The 26,214-nt window shown below is 42.1% G+C and overlaps 1 protein-coding gene across 1 annotated transcript in view; it reads right to left on the reverse strand.

The window, feature by feature from the left end:
• Window positions 1-26,214, reverse strand: part of DPY19L1 (dpy-19 like C-mannosyltransferase 1) — a 377,005-nt gene that overhangs the window by 202,887 nt on the left and 147,904 nt on the right. Inside the window, exons 10-12 of the mRNA XM_069215489.1 lie at window positions 17,747-17,824; window positions 11,212-11,298; window positions 1,328-1,387 (exon numbers count right to left, since the gene is read on the reverse strand). Coding sequence (XP_069071590.1) covers window positions 1,328-1,387; window positions 11,212-11,298; window positions 17,747-17,824 — 225 coding nt within the window. The remainder of the gene's footprint in view (window positions 1-1,327; window positions 1,388-11,211; window positions 11,299-17,746; window positions 17,825-26,214) is intronic.

Genomic DNA, 26,214 nt, shown 5'->3' on the forward strand with positions numbered 1-26,214 from the left:
GAGGTTGTTACTGGGTTCCTTAGAGTTGCATAAGTTGTGCTGCAGCTGTTAGGGACCCTCTTTAGTACCAAGGCCCTAGGTACAAGAGGTACCATTTACTAGGGGCTTACTAAAGGCACTTGCTAGAGGGACCTGGCCACTTGGGGATCAAGTGACCAGGTGTCTTGTTTTGGGGAAGGAACTCTGTCACTGGGGAGCTGGTTAGCAGGGACCCAGTGCACTTCAGTCAAAGTTGCATAAATAAAAGTAGGCTAAAAAGTGGGGGTACTGCAACCAGTACCCAGCTTCCTACACCTACACCAACCCCACCCCCACCCCACACCACACTCCCACTCGTCCAGCCAACAGGCCAGGAGGCTCAGCCACAACCTGGGAAAGTCTTCCTAGTCTGTCAGGTGAGGAAGAGTGAGGAAGCAGACTGGATGGTTGCAGGGTCTACTCTGCCTTACATCTTCCTGTTCAAGTCATTTTCATTGGGAAACTGACCCAATTGGGGAGCTGACCTACATCAACAGTGTGAAGACCCAATTTAAAGTACCCTCTGTCTGCTCTTTTTGTTTCCTCACCCATCTCTTTACTTGGGGATGGGAAGAGGGTACAGAAGGCGAATATCCCATCTAAAGCTAGGGGAAATAAGGGGCTCAGGTAGGTTTGCTCAATAGGGATAACATTATTAACATGTGGTTACATAGTAAGACATCATGAACATTTTACTCCGAACTGCACACAACCTTTCCAACAGGCACAGTGTTTAGTTTCAGCACATAGGTAAAACTAGAAGAAGTGCGGTGGGGTATTAATTCCCTTATCAAAAGCTCTCAATAATGTTGATATGTCTTCTGAACAAAAAATGAAAGGATATTAAAGTAACAACATAAGATTTATACAACTTCACTCTTAATCTACCAAAACACCTTTAAACAGCCTAAACATGAATGGAAATCTTTGGAGTCAAGAGCCCAAGCACGCGAAAATGTCTTGAGCACAAACCTGAGAAACAAATTAAACTAGTGGTCGTTCAAAAGCAACTAAGGCCGGAATTTTACAAACTTGGTTATACAAACTGTATGAAATAGGTGCAGTAACTGAAGATCATCAGACAAGGTTCCCACCTCACCAAATTAGATAGCAACTTGTCTCATTCTTGCTTCAAGCAGAGGCTTGCATGTGAAATCACCAAAAGTAATTGAATGGGGACAGACAATGCTTTACAAAACTACAAAAATAAATACATATTTGCATTTTTATATGGAACAGAACAAAGGCTATTTTTGTAATCATGTTTCATAAACAACAAGATTCAGGTAGTATGTCTGTCGTTACTTACCCATATGATAAGTTCATGTCTATGTATTTGTATAAACCAACTTCTTGCCTCAATTATCACCTGCAAAATAAAATAAAATAATTAATGTTAATAAAAAACATATAAAATATATTTTAGTTTACTTTTTTCACAGCTTTTTTAAATACCACCACTATTTCAGTTCTGTCCATGAAATAAAGTATGGTAAACTGTCATGCTGAGTTCTCCAGTGTCCAGCTACAGGAACTACTGAGGTCATCACAATGGGGAAAGTGAAGGGCTCCTGATGAGGTCAAGTTCACAAACAAGTTGAGAATCTTTAATTCTCTGAGTAGACATGGCAGTTAAAGGCTTAACTCAAGTCAGTAAAGTGGGGGTTAATGAAGGTACAGACCAGTGGCTCTATGATCCTAACACAACACTTGTAATCTTATCTCAGACATATTAAATATATTTACAAGATAAACATTTAGGCAGATTGTATAAACAAGCATAACTCAAGGATATTATACATACGTAATATCAGACAGTAAAAGTGCAATGAATCATTCCTCTTATGCTGAAAATAGGGTTAGAGAGTGGGTTTACAATGCAGCACTTAAAGCAGATGTAAAGATAATACAAGACTAAAGCCGTGGCTAACCACAATGCAATATCAGCCCTCAATTGTAACATTCACAAACCTTTATCGTTTGGAACAATGGCAATATACTAATTATGGAAAGAACAAAGAACCAATGCAAATAATAGAGATAGAGGATTTCTCAATTTGAAAACAAACTAAGGCTTGTGAGGTTTGTTGATACAAATACAATCCTATCCTTTCAGTAAACATAAGATACTTTGGACATCTTTGGTTATTCAGAGGAAGTCTGAAAACCTAAATGTTTGCTAAGAGTTAAATAAGGCAAAAGAAAACAAACATAATACTGTAGACCAGATCAAAGGTTGCCTGCAAGGCACGGGACAATGTGTGAGAGTTTATGTGTACAGGCAATGGTACAGTGGAGGTAAGCCAACTTCACAGATGTTGTGAGATATGCTGGGACAACAGCCCAGGAGCAAACAGTTCACAACAAAGGTCACTGGCTTGTAGGTTAGCCATACAGATGTTGGACCAGCATATACACATCAAAAAAGAGCAAAAGGAAGAACTAAGTTAATTAAAGCTGGTGGAGGGATGCATAAGTGCACAAGACTCCACTGTTTCACCTACCCTTGCAACAGTTGCTCTGTCTGGCAATCTGCCTCCTTCTCTTGGTGAGAGGATATGGGGGGACCTTAGATTTTCACAAACACCAACAGTCACAAAGGTTGTAGTGTGGATATGTGTCAAACAGTCTTTCTTAGACTGGTTGTGGGCAAGAAGAACTTAAGGAGGGATAGAGGTTTAGGTCCACTATCCCAACAAATTTAAAGTTCCCACATGACACAGCAGTCATGTTGGATGTTGACTTATATTACATGATTAACACACATAAAAGAGGTAGGAGAATATAAGACAATCATGATGCCTTTAGGTGCATCCTCCCTTAATTAAAAGTAGGAAAATGGTATCTAGAAAAGGAAGATAAAAATATACTAAAATTCCTGTGGTGAGGTACTTATACCCTGAAAGTAGAGAGACCCAACTCAAAGGGTCTTTCCGAAAAAGAGTGAAGGCCCTCAATCCCTTCCTGAGGTGCACCATGGCATCTAGCAGGTTACACATGGTGGGCTGTTCAAGATCTCTTTGAAAGGAGTAGTGATATGTGCCTAATTATCAGCCAAATTGATAAGGGACCCAGAAAAGTGAGTAAAAATGTACAGTGTGGGGGGGATTGAAAAACATCTACTAGTCCCTTTTACATGATTAAAAGCAGTATGCTTGGTGAACTGTACAATGTAAGACACCCAGTTAGTGTCAAAACGTGTTTGCCCTCTTTTTGCCCTAAGTATTCTGGGGTCCCAGGACAAAGATGTTCCTGTAACCCCCTACTTCAATGCCTATTTTAGAGTAATTATGTACTGTGGTCAGTGAAGTTGTGAAAGAAAGGAGGATACACCTTGCCTATTTAATGCAGTTCCTAGTGGTCCTTTTGAATAATTGGTGTTAAAACTGAGGCCCTTATTTTGTCATGACTATCTCATTAAGAATATTGTTCCACTGCACACTTCCCGGCGTATACTGTAAAGGTGGCTCTAAAGGCTACATTCTGTGATCGATCATCTCAGAAGCAGTACATTTATTTTATAATCCTTTTATTGCACTTTTCTGTCACAAGATAATCAAATAAAACAAAACATAAATATACATTTGAACCACGTTGACAAACTTCCCAGAAAGTGTGTCATATAGTAACTAAAGAAGCCCCCAAAAGTCCCAGAGCTCCATAGTTCTCCACTCTCTCTTTGCAGCCCATAGCATCTTGGACCCAGTCTCAAAGTGTAGGGCCAGTCCATTTAACCATGCGCCACTCACCACTAAGAAAGTGATAACAACAGTGCCAGCGATATTCTCAGAGGACGGGGGATAGCTACAAAATAATCCAACAGCAATAGTAGCTTTGCACAGCTCAAGTGATCAGCAGCTATTTTATTGATTTTATGAACAATTTCTGAACAGAAGTCGTGATTGAGGGGTTAGCCATTGCCAAGCCTGATGCATGAAACCTGCTGGGTCAAAGAAGTGCCTAGCACACCTGGAGGTACGTGTAGGTTCCATCCGATGCAATCCCTCAGGAGTATCATTTACTCTGTTCAGGAAATCAATGAGGATACGTCTATGCCTTTGATCTACAGAAACTTGTTTAGTTTGTTCACAACAGTACCCCTCCTACTGTAGTGTAGCCATTTTTAATATAGCCTTTGTGTGTTTGCTTAAAGCATTAGGCCTTTGTGCACTTTGCCCTAGATGCATTTTATTCAGCCTTGCACTGTTATTTTTCAATAACAAGTTTCACTGTCTTGTTTTATTTTCTTCTATCACACTGTTTAGCTTACTTCAGCACCAGAGTTCTCAAACAATACATTCTTGCTCGCTCTGTGCTTCAGTCAAGGATACAGTCTGGTACATTGCCGATAGACGTGGTAGGAGTTTAGTCTTTAGGGTTCGTAGAAAGTACACATTCTTACGTAGGGACGTTTCTTAGAACACCAGCGTGTTAGTTATAAAAACACTTCCTAGTCCTGGTACACGTGAGAGGGAGATTCCGACCAGGGAACCACAACTAGACGCTGACTGCCCTGTTGCAGATGCTGATCCAGATCACAGGCCTTTGCTCAGGTATGAGGGTTGATGTCCTCTCGGGGAACCTGAAAGGCAACCTTAGAGCTTAACATGCTGTGCTCAACATAGAACTTAGAAGAGAGAACGTAATCTAGTAGCACTATGATAGCGTTATTTTTATGTTTTACTCTCCTCGTTACTATTTCAGTCCTACTGTGTTGTATGATTCTGGTTATTGCGGCTCACGCCTTGTTATCTAAAATGCAGTTGTTTTATTAAATCAATCTGTAAAACTTAAACTGCTTCTGTCATTTGTATATGAGACCATATTGGGTATGAGAGAACTGGCTGGGATCTGAGTGACCACGACTTCCCTGGGAAGCACTAAGATGTCATGCACTCGGCTGCCCAATTATCTCTTCCCTTTGGGAGAGATGAGGCACTGCTAGTTAGCCGGAGCAAAACCGGATTGAGGGTGACAAGGGTCCTTCTCCGTGGGTTAGACTTAATCCCCCACACTGAGAACGACCCTGCTACCCAAAAATCCAGTAGTCTCATTAGGATAATGAGAGCCTACACGACACTACTTTATTGGAAAGTTTCATCAACAGATCCGTCTCCCATCTCACCCTTGCGGCATTATTGGTTGAGGGGAGCAACCGTATAGCGTCAAAACATAGGCTCTTGGTAATGGAAGACAGTGTCAGTGGGAGAAACTCTTGAGATTCTTTTGGGGACACTGTGCCATTGAGTAGCGGCTGCCTGTTGCAGCCTATAAGTGAGAGATCATGCACATTTATTTCCCCAAGTAATCTAGTTGTGTATGAGTCATTTGCACTGAATTATCTGTAGACAAAAATAAGGCCTGGTTCTCGGCAATGAGCACTGAAGAGCATCATACCCGGTGTATACATCAAACCATTTCAATGTGGGTTACTAATATTAGGTGCCTTAATGGCCAGGGGAATGCCAAGTGACCCCTGGTTGAGTTGATCTCTTTCATTTTGGAGGTGTGGCTTCTGTGGGTTAAACCAATAAACAGCGTAATGTACCTGTGCTGCTAGGAACTAACATTTAGGGACAGGGAACCCACACTGCACATATGAAAATGCAAGCCTCTCTCTACTCAGTTACCCCATACAAGCCTAGTACGGAAAGTCGAAATGTTGAAAAATGGGTTATTAGTAGTGATAATTAGGGACCTACCACTATTAATAAGGCCACAATCACAATGTAAGGTTCAGGCAGGGTCTCACTAAATTAATCCCTTACTCCTGGTAGCTGGCAACGAGCAGGCAGGCTTAATTTAGGAGACAGGTGTTTAGTGCATTTACTCCTGGTAGCTGGCAACGAGCAGGCAGGCTTAATTTAGGAGGCAGGTGTTTAGTGCATTTAAAAACACAAATACATTAAATGAGTAAGCCGCAATACATAATAAAAATCCAACACCAATTTATAAAACATAGAAATATTTTTATCTTTAAAATTACACTAAAAAATAAAATCCAATGGAGGAAACCAGAGATATGTTTTTTAAAGAATAAATCAAAAAATGTGCTTTCTAGTGCCTAAAAACCAATAGCACAAACCGGGGACATTTGTTCACGCTTGACCGGGACCAAGTCATAATTTGAGGCTGACCGGGATGGAGACCTGCTCGGATACACTGAGTGAGAGACCGCGGTCAAAGTTTTACCTTTAGACTTAGTTATTTTTCTGGAGCTTTTTCTCTCGTCATCGGATGAGGCTCCTCACCAGGCCGGGATTCGATGCAACGTCTTTGCTTTGGCTCAGTGCAGGCTCTCGGTTAATTCCTGGATGTCTTGTCAATGGGGAAAAGCTCTTGAGCTTCAGCAGAATAAACCTGAAATTCAGGCCAGGTCATAGTTCAATGTCGGCGGCTAGACACTTGTCGATGGGTCGGTACCTTATGGAGCTTTTTTCCCAAAGTTCTCCAATCTTCTGGATCTCCTTCCAGAAGTCCTCCTTTCGGTCTCCGGGTCCCCAGAGGTCCACACCACCAATCCAAGGGTCTAGATGCTCTGAGACGGTCCTTGAGATGATAAGACTATGTTTCCCAGAATGCACTTGGCAAATTCTCAAACGTTCAGCTGAAGGTGGTCAGCTGGGTCCTCCTTGGTGGGGATGTTGCAGGTGAAGCTCTTTTAATCTGTTGCTGTTAGGGAGTCCACTCCTTCCCTCTCTTGAAGAGAGGCAAAGACCTTAGAGCTGTAGCTCCTCAGTGAACAGCAGGTGTAGTCATGCAGAGTGCAGTCTTTGGGGTGCAGATCAGGGTTCCAGTAGGGCAGTCCCTCTCCTTGTAGTTCAGGCAGTGTTCCTGGACTGGCAAGCGGGGGCACCCCTGACTAATGGGGTGTAGGGTGCCACCCTCTGGAGTGACCACTTCCTGTGAAGTTTGGAACAAAACAATCCCAGAAAACACTATTCTTTCAAAGTCCAAGATAAGGGCAATTCTTCTTTGGAGTGAAGATCTGGCTGAGCCAACCTACTGGTGTGGCTTATTTCCCTACACATTCCCTTTCCAGCCCGTCTGCTAATCTCATTACTGGGGCTCCCATCAACCTGCGTGGTAGGAAGAGGGGGTGAGTCTGTGTCCTGTCCTAAGTCTCATGGCAGGAAGAGGGGGTGAGTCTGTGTCATGTCCTAAGTGTTAGTTTCCCTTTGAAGACCAATTTGGCTACCCAGCCCCCTTCCTGCCTTTTGCTCTGCAGCTTGCAGATCTCCACCCAGCAGATGTCCTACTGTCTCACTGCAGGCCACTTCACATCTCATTAAAGCAGTTTGGCTCAGCCTGGCAGAGGCTGGCCAATCAGAGAGGAGCAGATAGAAAGCTGGATTTTGGCGTAACAGAAAAGCATGTTCTATAACATATTTTCTGTGATAGTCATAATAAATCTATCTGTGGCAAACTGTAGGATTTATTCTGTTATTTTGAGTCTAAAAATGGAAAATGTAGCCCATTTCTAGCAAACGTTATATTTTAATAAAGTGTGCCAATGTTAGTTTATGGAGCTACTGTACTACAATCTAGAAAAACGAAATTGGCAGTTTTTCCCCTCACCAGGGCATATAAACATGTTTTATCATGTCCCTGCCTATAGTTACAAAGCACCCTACCCATGGGGAACTTAGGGGAGACCTCAAGGGTGACTTATTTGTAACAATATGGTATTTGAGACTTTAAAAGTACTTTTAATTCCAAATTCGAATTTGCATATAATTTACTTTTAAATGCAGCCTGCAAGGCAGGACTGCCTTTAAAATGACAGCATTACACACTACAGTGTATTAAATCCAATTGGCCTCTTATCCTCCCTGCCCTATTTTATATACTACAGACTTAGGTGTAGGCTGTCATAGCCAATTCTAATTTATCCATAATGTGTATATTCCCTTTTTTCACTGAGCACTGGCCCTGAATCTGGTTAGCAGAGCCCAGGGCACAGTCAGAGTCTGTAACCACCAGTATCAGTCAAAAGAGGGGGGCGGTGGGGATGGCAAAAGGGTGACTTTCTCACAGCGAATCCTGACATACAATCTTCTACCATGGGGAATGTTATGTGTATTTGTAAAGTGTAGTATCGCCCATGAGGCTATCCTGGTGTTAAGCAGGTGTGCGCATTGCCCTGCCCATGGTAGGTTGGTTAACTAAAAAGCCAGGTCTTCAGCTTCTTGCAGAGTTCAATAAGATAAGAGGAGTATCTGATGTGGAGTGATAAGTTGTCCCATTCTTTAGGAGTGGTATAAGAGAACACCCATCCTCCTGATTTGCTCCTGTATATGCATGGGATGTGTGCAATTAGGAGTCCTATGGAGCACAGGTGTTTGTGAGTTTGGTGGAAGTAGATGCAACCGTTCAGGTAGGTGGGGCCTGAGTTGTGTTATTCCTTAAATGTGTGTGTGGAGTTTGAATTGATCATATTTGTGTATCAGGAGCCAGTGTAGTTCCCTTAGGTGTGGTGTGATGTGGGTTCTTTGTGGGAAGTTGAGGATGTGTATAGCGCCGATCTCTGTATAGTATGCAGTCTTCTACTGAGTTGCTTGGTGATCCCGCCATAGAGGGTGTTCCCATAGTCCAACTTGCTTGTGCCTAGGGCGAGTGATCGTATTTTTAGTGGTGCTTGGCAGCCATTTTAAGATCCCCCTCAGCATCTTGAGAGTGTGGAAGTAGGATGCAATTTTGGCGTTGAATGATGTGGCATTGTCTAGTTTTCTGTTGATGATTATTCTGAGGTTCCCTGCGTGGGTTGTGGATGCAGCTGTGGGTTCAGTTCAGAGTTCAACCCGTCACCTCTTGGAATCCCATGGAGAGGTGTTCTTGCCGAAGAATACCAATTCTGTCTTTTCGGTGTTGAACTTAAGACAGAAGGCTTTCTCCCAGTTAGCACCTTCGGTCATGCAGGAGGTAGACTTTCTTTTGTTGGGGGTCTTGTCTGAGAGGGGTGAAATTAGTTGTGGGTCATCTGCATGGGAGGGGATGTTGATGTCATGATGTGAATCTATACTGCGTGGTGTTGAGAAGCTGGTGGTTGCTGAGGTGGTCGGTGAGGTCTCAGTTGATTAGTTTCTTTAAGACCTTTATCGGGTATGGTAGGAGGGAGATAGATCTGCAATTGGAAAGCGAGGCTGGGTCAGCTGATGGTTTCTTGAGTAGGTGCATGATGGTGGCATGTTTCCAGTGTCCAAGAATGAGGCTGTGTCAATGGAGGCATAGGAATCTGTGTTAGTGCTTTGCTGATCAGTAGGAGACCTTTGGTAAAGAAGTGGTGGGGGCAAGGGTCAGATGGAGCACCCAATGGTCTTCATGGTAGCAGCGATTTCAGTAGTGGTGAAAGCAGGCCAGGTGGTCAAGGTTCATTCTTTGGATGTGATAGGAAGCTGAGGTGTCCACTTAAGGGTCAAAGTTGCTGTATAAGGAGGTGATTTTGTTATAGAAGAATTGCAAGAGTTTGTTTCAAAGGTCTTGTGAGGGGGTGATGTTGCTGGAGGCGGTAGGAGGTGGAGTGAAATGTTTGATGATGGTGAAGATTTCCTTGCTCCTGTCTGGTGCAAGAACTGTGTGCTTGGTGTTAACTATTTGCTGGTGATAGCTAGTGGTATGTATAACAGTAAAAATGAACAGCAGTTTTGGGAATATTATCATCTTTACCAGGGCTATTCTGCCTGCCATGGAGAGTGGAAGTGCGATCCAATCAGAGGCCATACAAGCAGCATCCAGTCCCTTTGCCAGCAGTAAACAAAGGGACTGGACATTGTTTCTGTCTCAGGTGCAAGCAATGTGGCATGGCTCACACAGTTATTCAGTGTCAATGTGACAGCGCAGATCATTGGCAAGTACCCGTAAATTGAAAACACAGGTCTAGTAAGAATTAGCAACAACAAACTCAAACACAATGCAGACTTGAACCCTGCAGAAGGAAGAGCAAATTACACTAACCTTAAAAGGAGGAAGAACATCCCTTATCATTTTAAAAAATGAGAAAGTGCACAGGGAAGAGATGTTCAGGGTGCAAAACTAGGCTCATTTGTAAGACAGCCTTGCAGATATCTGCTTCAAATATTAAACCAAGTGAAAACGAACACGGCAGAACTATATTTCAGAAGAAAACCTGAGTAGAGTAAATATTACAGAGAAGCAGTGATCAGGGGTTCATTCTAGATACTGTAAACAAACTTTAAATACACATGGTGCATTGATCTATGTGCTACATGCATGGGGTAATATTTTCAAAGTTGTAAGAACTTTATGGATGCAACACTCATGAATGTTCGCTGCAAATTCGTATTTAAGATGGGAATGTATCCCCTTCCTATAAAGGAACTCCTAGAGCTCTTCTATTCTCCCCACTACCAATGATCGTTACTCACCTACTAATCGAAGTTCAGGTCCATCATCATGAAAAGAGGTCTGAGCAGTACACAGGGCTCACATCTGATCTTCTGTTAAGACTCAACTTGGAAGGGGAGACATTTTATTCCCTGTCCAGCTAGTACCCATGTGTAGACAGAAGCCTTCCAGTTTCCAATTGATTGACTAATCAATTTGACTGCAATTATAACTATCCTCGATACGGGATGCCACTTAGAGAAGGAGGTGTAAAATCACACTGCTCTGCAAACTAAAGTTGTCATTATTTGACTTTAAACTATATTTGATATTATGTTATTTTTTTATATTTTCCGCAGAGCACCCTAAGTGTGTCCAGATAATTGCCGAAAAGACATCTAGCCCTGTTTTGTGTGATGTAGAACAAATGTACTCTCCAATGCTGTGTGAATAAATACTTAACAATAAATACATCTCATGATTGAATAACACCATTGTGAAGCAGTCAATGGTGTACACGGAAATAGAAGCATAAACCCTTACATTGCAACTTTTCATGGTCTACTATATCCTTTGGAACCACTGTTTTGTCGTATTCAACATAGGAATGACAGTTTTTCACCTCACAAAAATGTCAGACAGTATCCACGTGCTGAACATATCAATACAACGGATAACAGAGTTCATCACATATGAAATATTTGTAAATTAATTCCTATTGATCTCCTAAACTGTAAAAGAAGTAGGATTTGTAGTTTTACCAGCACGGTTAGGCAAGATGGGCCAAGAAAAAGGCATTCATGTTCTAATTCTGTTTCTACAAATATAATTATGTGTAACACTACTCACCCAGCAGATGACTAAACAATAGGAATAATATGATGTCAGCAACATGGAATTTCCAAACATTAAAACCCAGGATAGCGAAAGAGACAACTGAAAACAGAAGGAAGGACAGTTAATTCAAAAGCAGACATAACTCTTTTTTAGGGTACAGCAAAGGGAAAACATTGCTGATGAGTCTGTGCAAAGCTGGACACATACACAAAGTTTTCCAACTTTGTCCAAAGAGTTCTAGCGCCATCTAACCTGCGGCAAGGCTGAACTATCTACTGCCTGCTGCATAATGTCCATGTGTGAAGGAAAGCCTGCCTCGAAACAATTATTTGTTTGGCAGCCTTACGTAGCTCTTAGGATTTGTTTCCCAAGTGTGCAAATTTACTGAAACAAATCTTTTTTTTACAACTTCCCCAGCTTTCTTCTTCGCAATGTTGAATTACATGCAGTATTCCACTGTGGTTCTGTAATGGCTAATGGAATTCTAAACTCTGGCAAACAATGCACCGTATCCCCAGCACACTTCTCAGTCAACTCCTAGGTGCACTCAACTCTTATCTTTTCAACTGTTTTTTTGTATTGTTTCAGGATTACAGCGTCACAGGAGTCTTATGCTGCTTTTCATTTGCGAGTGTAAGTAACAAAGCTAAAGTTGGACATGTAATTGTTTATTAACAAGCATGAAACTATGTCACAAAAAATCTAGACAAAGCGTATATTTTGCCAGCATGCTATTGTTTCTTTCCATGAGTAAGCCAGGGGTGCTCAAAAGTAAGTCACACTACTCTTAGGAAGATCTTTGTGAACTGGACCCTACATGTTTGGCACAAAGAGGATCAAATCAACATTTCTCTTTACACTGCAAATACATTAAAAACATCTGAGGCATGATAAGGGATATGCAGAAATGATCAGTTTAAGCTTTGAGGTTCCCAAGTTTGGAGGGGTTTCACTCAAACAATGTACTTTCTTGGGCACCAGTATTAATGAGGTGTCTTGCTGTTTTCCTGTCTTTTAGGGCGTGGGTGTGTAATTCGGCCAAATTTCTTTCAGGACATTTCCATCTACCACAGACGGTCTGTAACATCATATTTTTTGTATCTTTTTTAATTTTTTTCAGAGCATAAATAACTTAGTAGGACTTTTGTTACTGATGCGCGCTTAAAAAAAGGCATGCTTGCTAAAACTATTCTATGTGTAAGTATATTGCAATTAGATCTGAAGGCCATCGAACGGAGGTGAATCCATAATTACATTTCGGAAATTGAGGTATAACAATTACAAAGAATGTTTAAATCGAGTGCATATAGATAACACTCACCTCGTGTATAAACAAGAACGCTAAAACGTGTTTTCCAGAAGACAGAAATAAAAATGTTTAGCAGAAAAGTAGAGCCTAATGAAAGCTATTCACAACAAGCACTATCAAAGCAAGCAGACTTTTTTCCTCACAGTGAAAATATTGGCTAGAGTGCGGGCGGGTGAGAATTTGAGGATCAATTTAAAAACAGAAGACTCATCAATGGTAACAACCGATATATAAATTAATGTTCTCAGACAGTATGCAGGTTAATGGTCTCGGACAGCGTTTGCATATATACCCTAGCATACAGAGGCAGTAATTGCAGAATGTATCGGCCCCATTAGAGGTTTTCTTACCTCAGGGTTCTGACGTGATCCAGACAGTTTCCAGGGCTAGCTTTCCAACTCAAAAAATATGTACAAACTCGAACTGGGTGGATAAATTTAGATAGTCCTGTTCCTTTCCTGGCCCATCAGTCTCCATAGATCCTCGACCAACTAAAAGCACTGCACATTCCCTGAAGTTCACATTGTTTTGCACGGCTGGAAGTAGGGCAAAGGTATGGGAAGATTACTGGCTAGACACATCCATGGAGGTGGCTGCTGGGAAGAGGAGTCTTTAACCCTGTCAAGCACCATCACAGGAGTATGGCAGGTCTCTAGCTGGTGAAAATGTTGAAAAGCTCCTTCCCACCTAGAAGGCTCCATTGCTTGGAATTTTGCTAAAGCACAAGCCACTTCCAAAAAAATCCTTGTTTGTGAGAAGTGCAAGTGTCTCATTGCGATGACAAATACTCTATTTTAAAAAAAGCAGTCTTGAAATCTGACATCGAATTCTATAAAAGTGCACACAATCTAATAAAAGATGAACAATAAAAATTTATGGACCCTAATCGACAGGTACACTTATTATAAGATTCATAAAGTGCATCAAATTCCTCAAGTTTCAAAAATCAGAAATTCAGTGTAACCCAAACTTTTAATAGCAGCATTCGTACCTGGAGATTCGGGAATGCGGATATATAGGGATACATCCTTGGGTTATCCCAGGTCTCTAGCACGTAGCTCCCTGAAGGTTTTCTGGAAACATAATAAAATCTGATACCCTAGATTATCTCTTACAGGCCTCTTTCAGCACACCTTCATTAGGTGGGAGTTAAATTTCCCAGCCTTCCGTGTTGCCGCGATTTTCAATAATCTGTTCCTGACCTGTGCAGCCCACTTTAGTTCACCTCTGGTTATTTCAATCGCGCAGACGCCTGACACCTTTTGAACCTCTGAGGACCAAACATTATCCCAGAAGTGCATAGTAGCTTTACAGGCTAGGAAATTCCACACCTGCAGGTTTCCTTCCAATCCTATCGCTGGGCACATTGTGTTTTTTGTAGCCCTAACAGTTTATTCAGACATTTACCGTCACACTTCTTCCAGCTTGCCTCTGCGCTTAGGATCAGCAGTTCTGCCTTATATAAGCATTGTGTAGGTACCATAGCATTATAAGCAGCTAATACCGGGAGCAAAGATGGACTTCCAAACGTGTTTTTAAATTTGACTAGACCTCCTATAGTGGAGAGTGAGCGAGCCTCCGCTGTTTCTTTATACAAAGCCCAATCTAATGTTACTGAACATCATTCCTAAGTACTTGTATAAGGCTACCACCTCCACTGTCTTGTTGCATAGTTATCACTTACATACTTTTGTTTTTTTCCCCAAAATTAATTATTTTTGTTGTCTCCAAATAAACCTTTAATTTATTAGCCAGAGGATACAAATTGAACATTTCCAGCTTACTCTGGAGGCCTACTTGAGTCAGATGTAAAATGGCTAAGCCATCTGCAGTACCATCCATTTTCAGCGCAAAAATGTATTATTAGCAAGGGTGTGTGTAGATCTGCAAGGAATAATGGGAAAAACAGGGGGGACCAGAGCCTTAGCCCATTACCCAGTGTGATTCCTTTGGAAAGTGCCCATTTAAATCTAGTTCTACTTGATCCCAAATCTGGTAGTGCAATTCTTGGCATGGTTACCCCCTGACTTTTTGCCTTTTGTTGATGCCAGTTATGATTGAAAGTGTGCTGGGACCCTGCTAACCAGGCCCCAGCACCAGTGTTCTTTCCCTAAACTGTACCTTTGTTCCCACAACTGGCACAGCCCGTGCACACAGATAAGTCCCTTGTGAATGGTACCCCTGGTACCAAGGGCACTGTTGCCAGGGAAGGTCTCTAAGTGCTGCAGCATGTCTTATGCCACCCTGGGGACCCCTCACTCAGCACATGCACACTGCCTCACAGCTTGTGTGTGCTGGTGAGGAGAAAATGATTAAGTCGACATGGCACTCCCTTCAGAGTGCCATGCCCACCTCTCACTGCCTGTGGCATAGTTAAGTCACCCCTTTAGCAGGCCTTGCAGCCCTAGGGCAGAGTGCACTATACCACAGGCGAGGGCATTTGTGCATGAGCAATATGCCCCTACAGTGTCTAAGCAAAATCTTAGACATTGTAAGTGCAGGGTAACCATAAAGAGTATATGGTCTGGGAGTTTGTCAAACACAAACTCCACAGTTCCATAATGGCTACACTGAAATCTGGGAAGTTTGGTATCAAACTTCTCAGCACAATAAATGCACACATACACCAGTGTGGGATTTATTGTAAAATACACACAGTGGGCATCTTAGAGATGCCCCCTGAATACCAGTCCGACTCCTAGTGCTAGGCTGACCTGTTTCTGCCACAACCAGACGAGGTTCTGGCCACATGGGGAGAGTGCCTTTGTCACTCTGTGGCCAGGAACAAAGCCTGTACTGTGTGGAGGTCCTTCTCACCTCCCCCTGCAGGAACTGTAACACCTGGCAGTGAGCCTCAAAGGCTCATGCCTTTTGTTACAGCACCCCAGGGCATCCAAGCTAGTGGAGATGGCCGCCCCTCCGGCCACTGCCCCCACTTTTGGCAGTAAGGCAGGAGAGGATAATGAGAAAAACAAGGAGGAGTCCCCCACCAGTCATGACAGCCCGTATGGTGTCCTGAGCTGAGGTGACCCCTGCTTTTAGAAATCCTCCATCTTGAGTTTGGTGGATTCCACCAATAGGATTAGGGATGTGCCCCCTCCCCTCAGGGAGGAGGCACAAAGAGGGTGTAGCCATCCTCCAGGACAGTAGCCATTGGCTACTGCCCTCCTGACCTAAACACACCCCTAAATTTAGTATTTAGGGGCGACCCAGAACCCAGGAAATCATATTCCTGCAACCTACACAAAGAAGAAGTACTGCTGACCTGAAAGCCCTGCAGAGACGACAGAGACACCAACTGACTTGGCCCCAGCCCTACTGGCCTGTCTCCAGACTCAAAGAACCTGCACAGCGATGCATCCAACAGGGACCAGCACCCTCTGAGGACTCAGAGGAATGCCCTGAAACCAAAGGACCAAGAAACTCCAGAGAACAGCGGCACTGTTGCCCAACAGCAAGATTTTTGCCACAAAGAAACAACTTTTAAAGAACTAACTCTTCCCGCCGGAAGCATGAGACTTTACACTCTGCACCCGATGCCCCCAGCTCGAGCTCCAAGGAACAAATACTGCAGAGAGGACTCCCAGGCATCTGCGACGATGTGAGTAACCTGAGTCGACCCCCCTGCACCTCCACAGCAACGCCTGCCGAGAAGATCCAGAGGCTCCCCATGACCGCGACTGCCTGGTAACAAGGAACCCGACGCCTGGACCAAGCACTGCACCCGCAGCCCCCAGGACCGAAAGGAAACAACCTCCAATGCAGGAGTGACCAGCAGGCGGCCCTCTTCCTAGCCCAGTCAGTGGCTGGCCCGAGAAGCCCGTCTGTGCCCTGCCTGCATCACCTCAGTGACCCCGGGTCCCTCCATTGCTTCCTATTAGCAAACCCGATGCCAACTTTGCACACTGCACCCCGCCACACCTGTTCTGCTGAGGGTGTGTTTTGTGTGCCTGTTTGTGACCCCCCCCCAGTGCTCTACAAAACCACCCTGGTCTGCTCCCCGAGGACGTGGGTACTTACCTGCCAGTAGACCGGAACCAGAGCACCCCTGTTCTCCGTAGGTGCCTATGTGTTTTGGGCCCGCTTTTTACCTCTGCACCTGACCGGCTCTGTGTTGCTGGTGCGGTGATTTTGGGGTTGCCTTGAACCCCCAACGGTGAGCTGTCTATGCCCAGGAGCTTGACTGTGTAAGTGCTTTATTTACCTGCAAAACCTAACCAAACTTACCTCACCCAGGAACCGTTGATGTTTGCACTGTGTCCACTTTTAAAATAGCTTAGTGACTTTTTTTTACCTATTCTGTGTGTACTACTGCTTTAATTCAACGTTCCTTACTTACCTGTGTGGAGTAGTTTGCATTTTATGTATTTACTTCAAATCTTAAATCTTGTGGTTCTAAAATAAATTAAGAAAATATTTATTTCTGTATAAAAACTATTGGCCTGGAGTTGAGTCTTTGAGTGTGTGTTCCTCATTTAGTGCCTGTGTGTACAACAAATGCTTAACACTACTCTCTGATAAGCCTACTGCTCGACCACACTCCCACAAAATAGAGCATTAGAATTATCTAATTTTGCCACTATCAACCTCTAAGGGGAACCCTTGGACTCTGTGCACACTATCTCTCACTTTGAGATAGCATATACAGATCCAACTTCCTACACGCACCATTCCATGTGGAGACTCATCAGATTTCTTAACACTGAAATCACAGAATAACACTTTCTTGATATGAGTGGTGTTAACTTTTATGAAATTTGCGTAGCCCTAGCTACTGCATTTATGCCTCATTTGGTAAGCTTATATAAGTAGGCTTGACACCGAATTTTTGTATCCTTGACTGCTGTTGGCTATTTTATGTAGTGTGTGGGAAGAACATCTGAATGGTCATGGGAGTGCCCCCATGTTTCAGGATAGGCAGAATTTAATCCAAATGTCCTCCCCATTACCCATGCAAACTGTCAGTATCGAGGAACTCCAGGATGACAGTATCCCTTCAGGTCCTACTCATTCCAGGGGAATTCAAGACCAATGACAGAGAAGAAAAACCATCATCAGGAGACATGTCTGATGTTATCGCTGAGCTCTCTCTTGATAAAGATCCAGAAGGACATTGGGGTATTTAAATGGAAGCAGAACATTGATAATTTACCCAACAAACATTTTTTTTTTTAAATTACATAAATCAACAAACCAACAGACATTACAGTGTTAATTAATGCAATAAAAATCAATTACCGTATGTATTCGAACAATAGCAAGCATTTTTGCTGGGTTCACAATTCCAATGACATAAACAGCAAATAAGCTTAGAATCTGTAAACAAAAATTCAAAAGCACGAGTATTTAAAATAATTTTCAAATTAATTAAAATTATTTCAGAGAAAACTTTTATGCAAAATTTACAAAATTACATATCAAAAATTTTAATAAAACAACATTTTGAAATGCTTTGGGAAGTGCATTCACTGGCCGCCAGTGAATAACAGAGCATACTTCAAAGCAATGATGGTAGTGTTTAGTTTTTACCCTGAATTTGGACTTTTCTAACTCTTGTGCAAAATCACCCTGTACTAGCCTGAGTGGATTCTACATTTTGCAGACCTCCATCTTCTCATGGCCCGCTAAACTAAATATAAATCTTGATATGACCGCGGTTTTTGATGTTTGGGTCAAAATCCGTGAATAAAATATCACTATTCATGTGTACAGTAAATAGGAAGTCCTGCTTTCCTTTCAGAAAGAGGTAATATTAATTTACTGCTAATCAAATGAGTGGGGATGTCAACATCACTATTACAACTATCACTGGATGTGGTTTAGAGGGCCCTGTGCACTAATCAAGTCCATACTTAGACATTTGTTATATCTGACAGTACGTGATCTAATAATTAATCAAGCACCTCATACAATTTTGCAAAATTCTTCAAATGTCTAAACTGCTGTTTAGGAGCCTAGACGTTTCTCAGAAGAAGACCACCACTGAACCATGTGGTTCAATGACAACAAGGATTGTCGCGAGGACATCTTTGACCCGAGTTGTTCCCACTGTTTCTTGGCTTCATTTTAGATTTCATATTTTACACATTTTAGCTGCATCACTTGTAGCAATGACATTTTACAAACTTTAGTTCGCCTGCATGATACTATTCAAGGAATATATTGTATGTGTTGCTTCTTTTAGTCAGCCTTTTAAGTAAATATAAACAATACATTCTGTCCAAGATTAAGAATACAGTACGCAATATCCTATTGCTTTCTGTACCCTTTCAGGAGACATTTTTTAACATCTAGACAAAGCACTGCATCAGGGCTGTGCTTTTAACACAGCGTGGTTTTATTATATAAGTGATGCACTGACCCAGAAGGAGCAGAGGGGCCTTCCAGTAACAACCATCCTGAGACGAATGCGGTATCTGACATGCAGCTTTGATGGCGCTAATCTTCCAGCTTCCAGAGAGAATTCCCATCCACACTACAGGCTGACTCCTGATACTATCTCCAGGTATGGGGCAAAAGCTAATCCTGTAGATCAGGCAGGCAAAAGAGTACACCCTCTATACTCTCAGTATAATCTTAGGGTTAGGCAGGAACTTCTAGAACCTCTAGAACTAATTTACCATAGTTGGATTATTCATTGTCTTGATCATGTTCATAATGCTGGTTACTTTGATTTGTTTCATCTGCCTAATTATCGCAGCTAATTCTCTCTATGCAAGATTACGTTTGTTTCAATGAATGTACTGAAAACTTATTTTGTATCTCTCTTGTTTTGCCTGAGTTATACAATGAAAGGGTGAGATATGTTTCCACTGCTTCCTTGAGGAGTTAGACTGTCATGTTCAGGTTGCCACAATCAACTTCCAGCCCAGTCAGTATAGGGGTCCAGGTGAGGCACTGTGAGATAGCCAGGAGCTGGGCTGGCTTTTCCAATAGTGTGGAAGGACTCCGTTCCCCATATTTTGAAGTTCTGCTGTCCTAAATACGCAGTGCTACTGTCTTAGTAGGAACCGAATAATGGGATCAAATCAACGTGGCGGCACAAGACCTTGTTTTTATCTCAGAACCTGTAATTAATGGAAGCTCCATATTAGTTGTGCTTTGCAACTTAAAAGGTTATTTATGTAATATCAAATTATATGGATCCGTCTCTCCACTGACTGTATGGTCTCATAAAATCCCTTTAATTACTGCAAGATAAGGGTTTGGTAAAAACAGCTGTAAATTTCATGAAACTGAACAGCTTCTCACTGTACAATTTCTCCTTGTCTGAATATGATTCACCTGAATTTGTGAGTGATTTCCAGTCATATTAAGTTTCTTAGATTTGCAAGAGTTTGGGGGGGGGGGGAGAAAAAACAATATTGATTTTAAAAAGAATACTTAAACATCTGAATTAGAGCCTGGCTTCCACTGGGGACAGAACAGGTTGTTTTATTCTAAAGCCTGTTACTCAGAGCGAGATATGCAAGAGAGACCAATCACTGCCATGCAGAAAGTAGTCTGCTAATCAATGTGTTGTACAAAACGCATGGTACGAAATAAGAACAAGCATAAAGCAACATAAAAAATAAAGGGTAAAACTTGATTATGAGAGGATAAAAGGTGTCCCTTCGGCAGATGCTAGATATAAGTAACGTAGGAACAGATCTAAAAGAAAAGGAGGCTCAGTTCACAATTTGGAAGCCAGTAGTGTGAAAGAAGGAAAACATTTAAGAGCACAGGTTGGGCAAGGAACAGTTAAAATAAACATGGAGCAAAGTGTAAAAAGAAACCAAGGAGTATAAATAAGAAGTAACCATGGAATAAATGTAGAACAAAGAAAATGAAACCTCTGAGTTATTAATAGCTATTAATAATATCAGTAAGTCTGAAAACAAGAGTCACTATGACAACATAATATTACTGGCAATTTGAACTGGAGATGTTGGTAAATCAAGATGAGACTAATTTCACTGATGATGAACAGGATAAAGCAGAAGGGGAAAAGGATCCTGATGAAGCCATGTTTGTGTCAATTTGTATTCATAATCCGAGGTCTAAGAGTTGGTGGAGTTTAGAACATGCTTTTAAATATTGGCATTTCAAATTAAGGAAAGGTCTAGAGTCAAAGGGAAGAAATGTTTTAAAGTTACACTGTTCCAACCAGTTATTGCAGATAAGGGCTGTTACCAAACCTGTGAATGAAAATGGCAAAAACATAATATTACATTTGGTGGGTGTGGGAAACTGGCACCATGTTGCAGTACCTGTCACCCGCTTTTTTGCCTGATTTCTGGGTGCAACTTAAACTGAAGTGCACTGGGATCCTGATAACCAGGTCTCCAGTGCCAGTGTTCTTTCCCTAAAATTGCCAAAATATTGATACAATGGGCAATATCTCTAGCTGCCAGAATAGGCCCCTAGTAAATGGTACTGTGGTGCCCACTACATGAGGTACTAAGGTTAGGCCTCTGAGGGCAGCAGCACAGATTGTGCCACCCTCAGGGACCATGCATCCAAATGCACACAGCACTGACATTGAAGGCTGAGTGACCTGATGCAATCCTAAAATGCAAACACGATGTGGCACACAGTCTGTGTGACCTGTCCAATACACACTGGAAGCAATATAGGTAAGCCACCCCTCTGGTAGGCTTCTAGCCCTAATGCAGGGTGCACTATACTGCATGTTTGGACATATGTTCATGAGTAATATGCCCCTACTGTGTCCCTGCCAAGCCTGGGACATAAGTGTACAGAGCATTCATTTTAAATGCATGTGCAAAGCAAAGAATATACGTATGGTGGTTAGGAAAGAAGTTTCAAAGGAACTTGAAATATTAGTCTGTGGGTATAATAGAACCAATTTAATCCTTTTATTAGGTTGCTCCATTTATAGTGGTAAGGAAGTCCAATGGCAAGTTGTGATTGTGTGTGGACTTGAGAGATTTAAACAAGAACACCTTGGTTGATCAATTTCTTCTTCCAAGGATTAATGAGATGTTGTCCATTAGCAAGGGCATGAGGTGGTTTAACACTATTGATCTAACTGCAGCTTATCACTAGGTTCAATTACACCTAGGTAGTGGGAGACCAACAGCATTTACTACCCCATTTGTTTGTTACCAATTTGTAATGGTACCCTTTGGACTAGATTCCACTATGGCAATGTTCCAAAGGCAGATGCACAAATTGTTTAGCGGTATGAAGAAGGTCATTTTCTACCAAGATGACATTTTGGTCATGGGGAGAACTAGTGCTGAACAACATAAACTAATGCAAGTCTTGAAGGTTTCAAGAAAAAATTGTCTCACAGATGAACTAAGTGTAAAACTGCCAAAAGAAGGGTCACATATCTAAGTCACAAAGTTAGTGGTGAAGGAATACATGGCTGAATTGCTGGAATTCATTAAGAATTCACCATCTTCTAGGAATAAGGATGCGATAACAGCATTTGTAGGGTTGGGTGAATTCTATTCTAAATTTGTTTGCAATTTTTCAGGCAAAACCTACCTGATTCAGCAACGTCTGAAGAAGGATAATAGGTTTGTGTGGTCTGATGATTGCCAGAAGTTTTTTGCAAGAATGCAAGGATGATGTGTGTGATGCCCCACTTTTGTAAGGTTTTGACACCACCCTAAGGAGTATTGTCACAGCAGATGCTAGTGGAAGAAGGTTGGGGATGTTTTTAACACAAGTTAATTTGGATAGCAAGGAAAATGTAGTTGCGTTTGCTTCCCATTCACTTTCTCCTACTGAGGAGAGGTTTCTGTCATATGGGGTGAAACACCTGCATGTATATGGGGTTTGGAACATCTTAAAAAGTACATTTGGGGGACATGTGTGACATTAGGCAGTGACCACAGACCATTCACAAAAGACTGACAACAAAAGGTTTACTTAATGATTCTCCTTGTTTGGAACAGTTGACACTGAGGTTGTTAGGCTTCAATTATGATGTTCAATATGTACCTAGAGTTAAAAATATAATCGCAGATTTTTTGAGTTGCCTTCGTTTCCTAATGAAGGATGTTACCAAGCGTGAATCTGAGGATTGTTGTGTGGCTGAAGTTGGTGAAGTTAAGAATGGCATTCTACAGGAAAAGAGGATGAGTGGCCAGGTAAAGGATCATGCCTCAAAAGAAATAATTAAGTGGATTGTTGAGGGATGACCGGAGAAAAGACAAGCGAGTAAGGAATTACAAGTCTTTTGAGAGTTGAGACAGGAAATTTCTATAGTTGATGAGGAAATTCTGAGGAGTGGTAAAGTGGTACCTCCTGTGGATATTAGAGAGAAGCTTTTGAGAATTTGCCATAAAGGACATTTAGGGATTGTAAAAAAAACAAGTCTGGAGTAAAGCATTTATATTGGTGGCGTTGCATTGATAAAACCATTGAAGTCTTGGTAAGGGATTGTTGGTTATGTAATAATGCTGACAAAACTCAAATTGCTAGAATATCTTCTTTGTGCACAGTGTGTATGTCTAGCACGCCGTGGAAGAAGGTTGGAATAGATATCATGGGTCCGGTAAAGGAGAATGAGACGCACCAATTTCTCAATGCTATGATAGACTATTTCTCTTAGTGGCCTGAAATTGTTAGGTGGATTCTAGAACAGTTGTGAAGTTTATGGATAATGTATTTGTAAAAGAAGTTTACAAAAGGTTTGCAAAAAATCATTCTTAGTGAGAATGGATCACAATTTGTGTCTGATGCATTTAAATCTTTCACAAAGAGAAATTTGATTGCTCATAAAACTACATCTGTGTACCATCCGGGAGGGAATGATTGTGAGAAAATTGACATGGTTAGTCCCCACTTTCTGCCTGGTAAATGATGTAGCCTCAAAGTTGTTTGTTGCCAGGGCCCCTGCTAACTAGGATCCCTGGGCCAGATCTCTTTCCCCAAAATTGTTGCGATGCAGTGGAACAACTGGAGACACCACTATAAGCTGCCACGATAAGTCCCTAGTAAATGGTACTTAGGTATTCAGGGGATGGGGTACTAAGGGTAGGCTCCTGAGGACAGCAGCACAGATTGTACCACGCTCTAGGGCCATGCATTCAGATGCACCAGGCACTGCCATTGCAGGCTGTGTGTCCTGATGCAATCCTAAAAGACAAACTCGACATGGCACACTGCCTGGGACCCTGTCCACTGCCCACTACATGCAGTATAGGTAAGACAACCCTCTGGCAGGCCTTCCAGCCCTAAGGCAGGGTGCACTACACTGTATGCGAGGGCATAGCTGCATGAACAAAATGCCCCCATTGTTTCCTTGCTAAACCTGGGACTAAGACACAGTGAGTGAACAGGAGCTGCCATTTTAAGTGCATGTGCTGGACACTGGTCAGTACAAGTTTCACAGCTACATGATGGCTCCTCTGTGTTGGTATAAAACAACTCAGAATGATAAATCCAACCTGGTACCAGTATTGGATTTATTTTCAAATGTATCCAGGGGTCACCTTAGAGGTTCCCCCTGCAAAAGCTAACTGCCCGGGCATGCTAGCAAGCTTTAAAGGAATTACCGCCCTTGAAACTCAACCCCGTGCCTGCTGCTAGCAGCAGATGGCTGCCCCCATGCAAACCCCCCCACTTATGGCAGGGGCAACGGTGGGAAATCAGACAAAGGACAAGAGGAGTGGTCAGTCCTGGGCTGCACCACCCCTAAGGTGTTGCAGGCGAGGTGAACTCTCCATTTAATTTTCCTCCATCTTGCATGGAAGGAAAATAGCCAGTCAGGTGTAAGGGAAGTGACCTCTGCCCACAGGAAGCAGTCACTTAGTTGGTGTAGCCACTCCAAGGTAGATGGCCTACTGGTCACTACCAGGGTCCCCTCTAAAACGCCCACTAAATATAGTGTTTAGTGGGCATCCCTAGACCAAGAAATCAGATTCCATGGACAAAAGAAGACCAGCAACAAAGAAGACCAAAAGCTCGAGAACTGAAGTCCTGCTGCACCAAGAAAAGGCGCCAAACCCTCCAAGCTGCACCCAGATCTCGACAATCGCCGCTGAGGGGTTGCTTGGACATTGGACGGACTCTACAAGAATAGCCTAACTGCTCGACCAAGCTACCTTAAAAATTAGAGCATTAAGTGGTCGTTCTCCATATAGTAATATGTCAATTTACTTATAGTCATTACTTGTAAGAGAGGTGAATGTGTTGTGTTTTACCAGTTATTAAATGGAGTTTGTAGGTGACTGCTCAATCTGGCTCCATGCTCGGTTTGTGATGTCATCATAGAACTTTAAGGGGGAAAGATTCCTAATAATGGCATTTGGAAAGAACCGTTGGAAAGGTGAGGAGCGGAGAAGCATTTGTACATTTGTGCCAGTTCATACAATAAAGCTCTTTTTATCTACAGTGTGTGCTCAATCTTACAGTTTATTTGGGCAACATTCACCCGATGACAAAGAATTGTTGTGATCTGTTTTAACATTTAGAGATGACAAACTTGTTTTTAAAGAAGTTAGGCTATTCTCTGAATAGAAACAAGTTAGTATTAAAGCTAGTGAGGAGGAAAGTTTCTATGTTTTTTGGTGGATTACTAGAAATCGCTTGCTTGCAGCCATGGAAAATGAGGCAAGTGAGTGCACAAGGAACTGAGATGCTTACTGAGCAAAGTTTTTTTTCCACTGAGAGAGCTGACCTTGGTGGTGGTGTCTGCTGTCTTCAGTGATACAGCTATATTCCGACGTGAGTATTAGAGACATGCTTTGAGGTTCATTTGATGCTTCCTTGTTTTCCAAGTTTACTGTGGAACCAGTCGGCAATGTACATGAGCTGGTATTTTCAGGCAAATTACTGCTAATAGTTTTAAAGGTTTTCAGGGCATGTGGTCTTTCAGAGACCGCTTCAGGTTTGGTCAAAGAGGCACGTGTGGCCAGGATTAAGGAAATGTTCTAGGACAGCTGGGAATGCTGTGGTGTGCTGGAGTGATTCTGCTGAAGTAATGGTAGTAAAGGTAGTCATTTGTTTTAGTAGCATTGTAGAGGAAATAACTGAGCTATGAAACTGTGAGTTCTAATAAACTAGCTCTGGATGTGTGAATTCCAGTAGGAAGGAATGGTCTAATATGTAAATTGTTGAATAGTATTGGTTTTAGAAGCCTGCCTAAGCTAGGATATTAGTTTAGTATTGAGTTTAATTAAGAGCTATCCAATTAATAGGGAATTAATATTGAAGCAGTTGATTTGCAAGTATAGTATGTAGTTCTGTGTAGTTTCTTTTAGAAGATATTCAGATGTGAGGACTTAGATGTAAATAAATAGTTTTTTCACCTTAAAGGTTTGTCTTTGTGGTAACTATAAGAACTAAAACATTGCCTAAGGTTAGGGACTATGCAGTGTCTCATGAGCTACCAAAGTTATGTGTGATGAGGTGTGTGAAAGAACATGAGGTGAGCACTAAGAACGCAAGGCCTCCTGGAGCAAATCAACTGTTCCTACAGTGACTACATGCTGTGTATGATTATAGGCCCTTTACTAACATTCTTTTTGGAAATGATGTAACACTTATTGAGTAATGTGACTAACAGTACCAAGGATGGTGTTGTTTGAGGTGTCATCTGAAGTATCAGACGTACCATTTGAGATGTCATCAGTGAACTCATTTACCATGCCATGATTGATGTAATATTTGAGAACATAACCCAACTGGCCTTTTTCAAGACAGGAAAAAGTAACAGCTCATAGTCTTTCTTTCCTCTTTAAATTAGT

The sequence above is a fragment of the Pleurodeles waltl genome, chromosome 2_1, assembly GCF_031143425.1.
Source record: "Pleurodeles waltl isolate 20211129_DDA chromosome 2_1, aPleWal1.hap1.20221129, whole genome shotgun sequence".
In the NCBI taxonomy this organism is placed as follows: Eukaryota; Metazoa; Chordata; class Amphibia; order Caudata; family Salamandridae; genus Pleurodeles; species Pleurodeles waltl.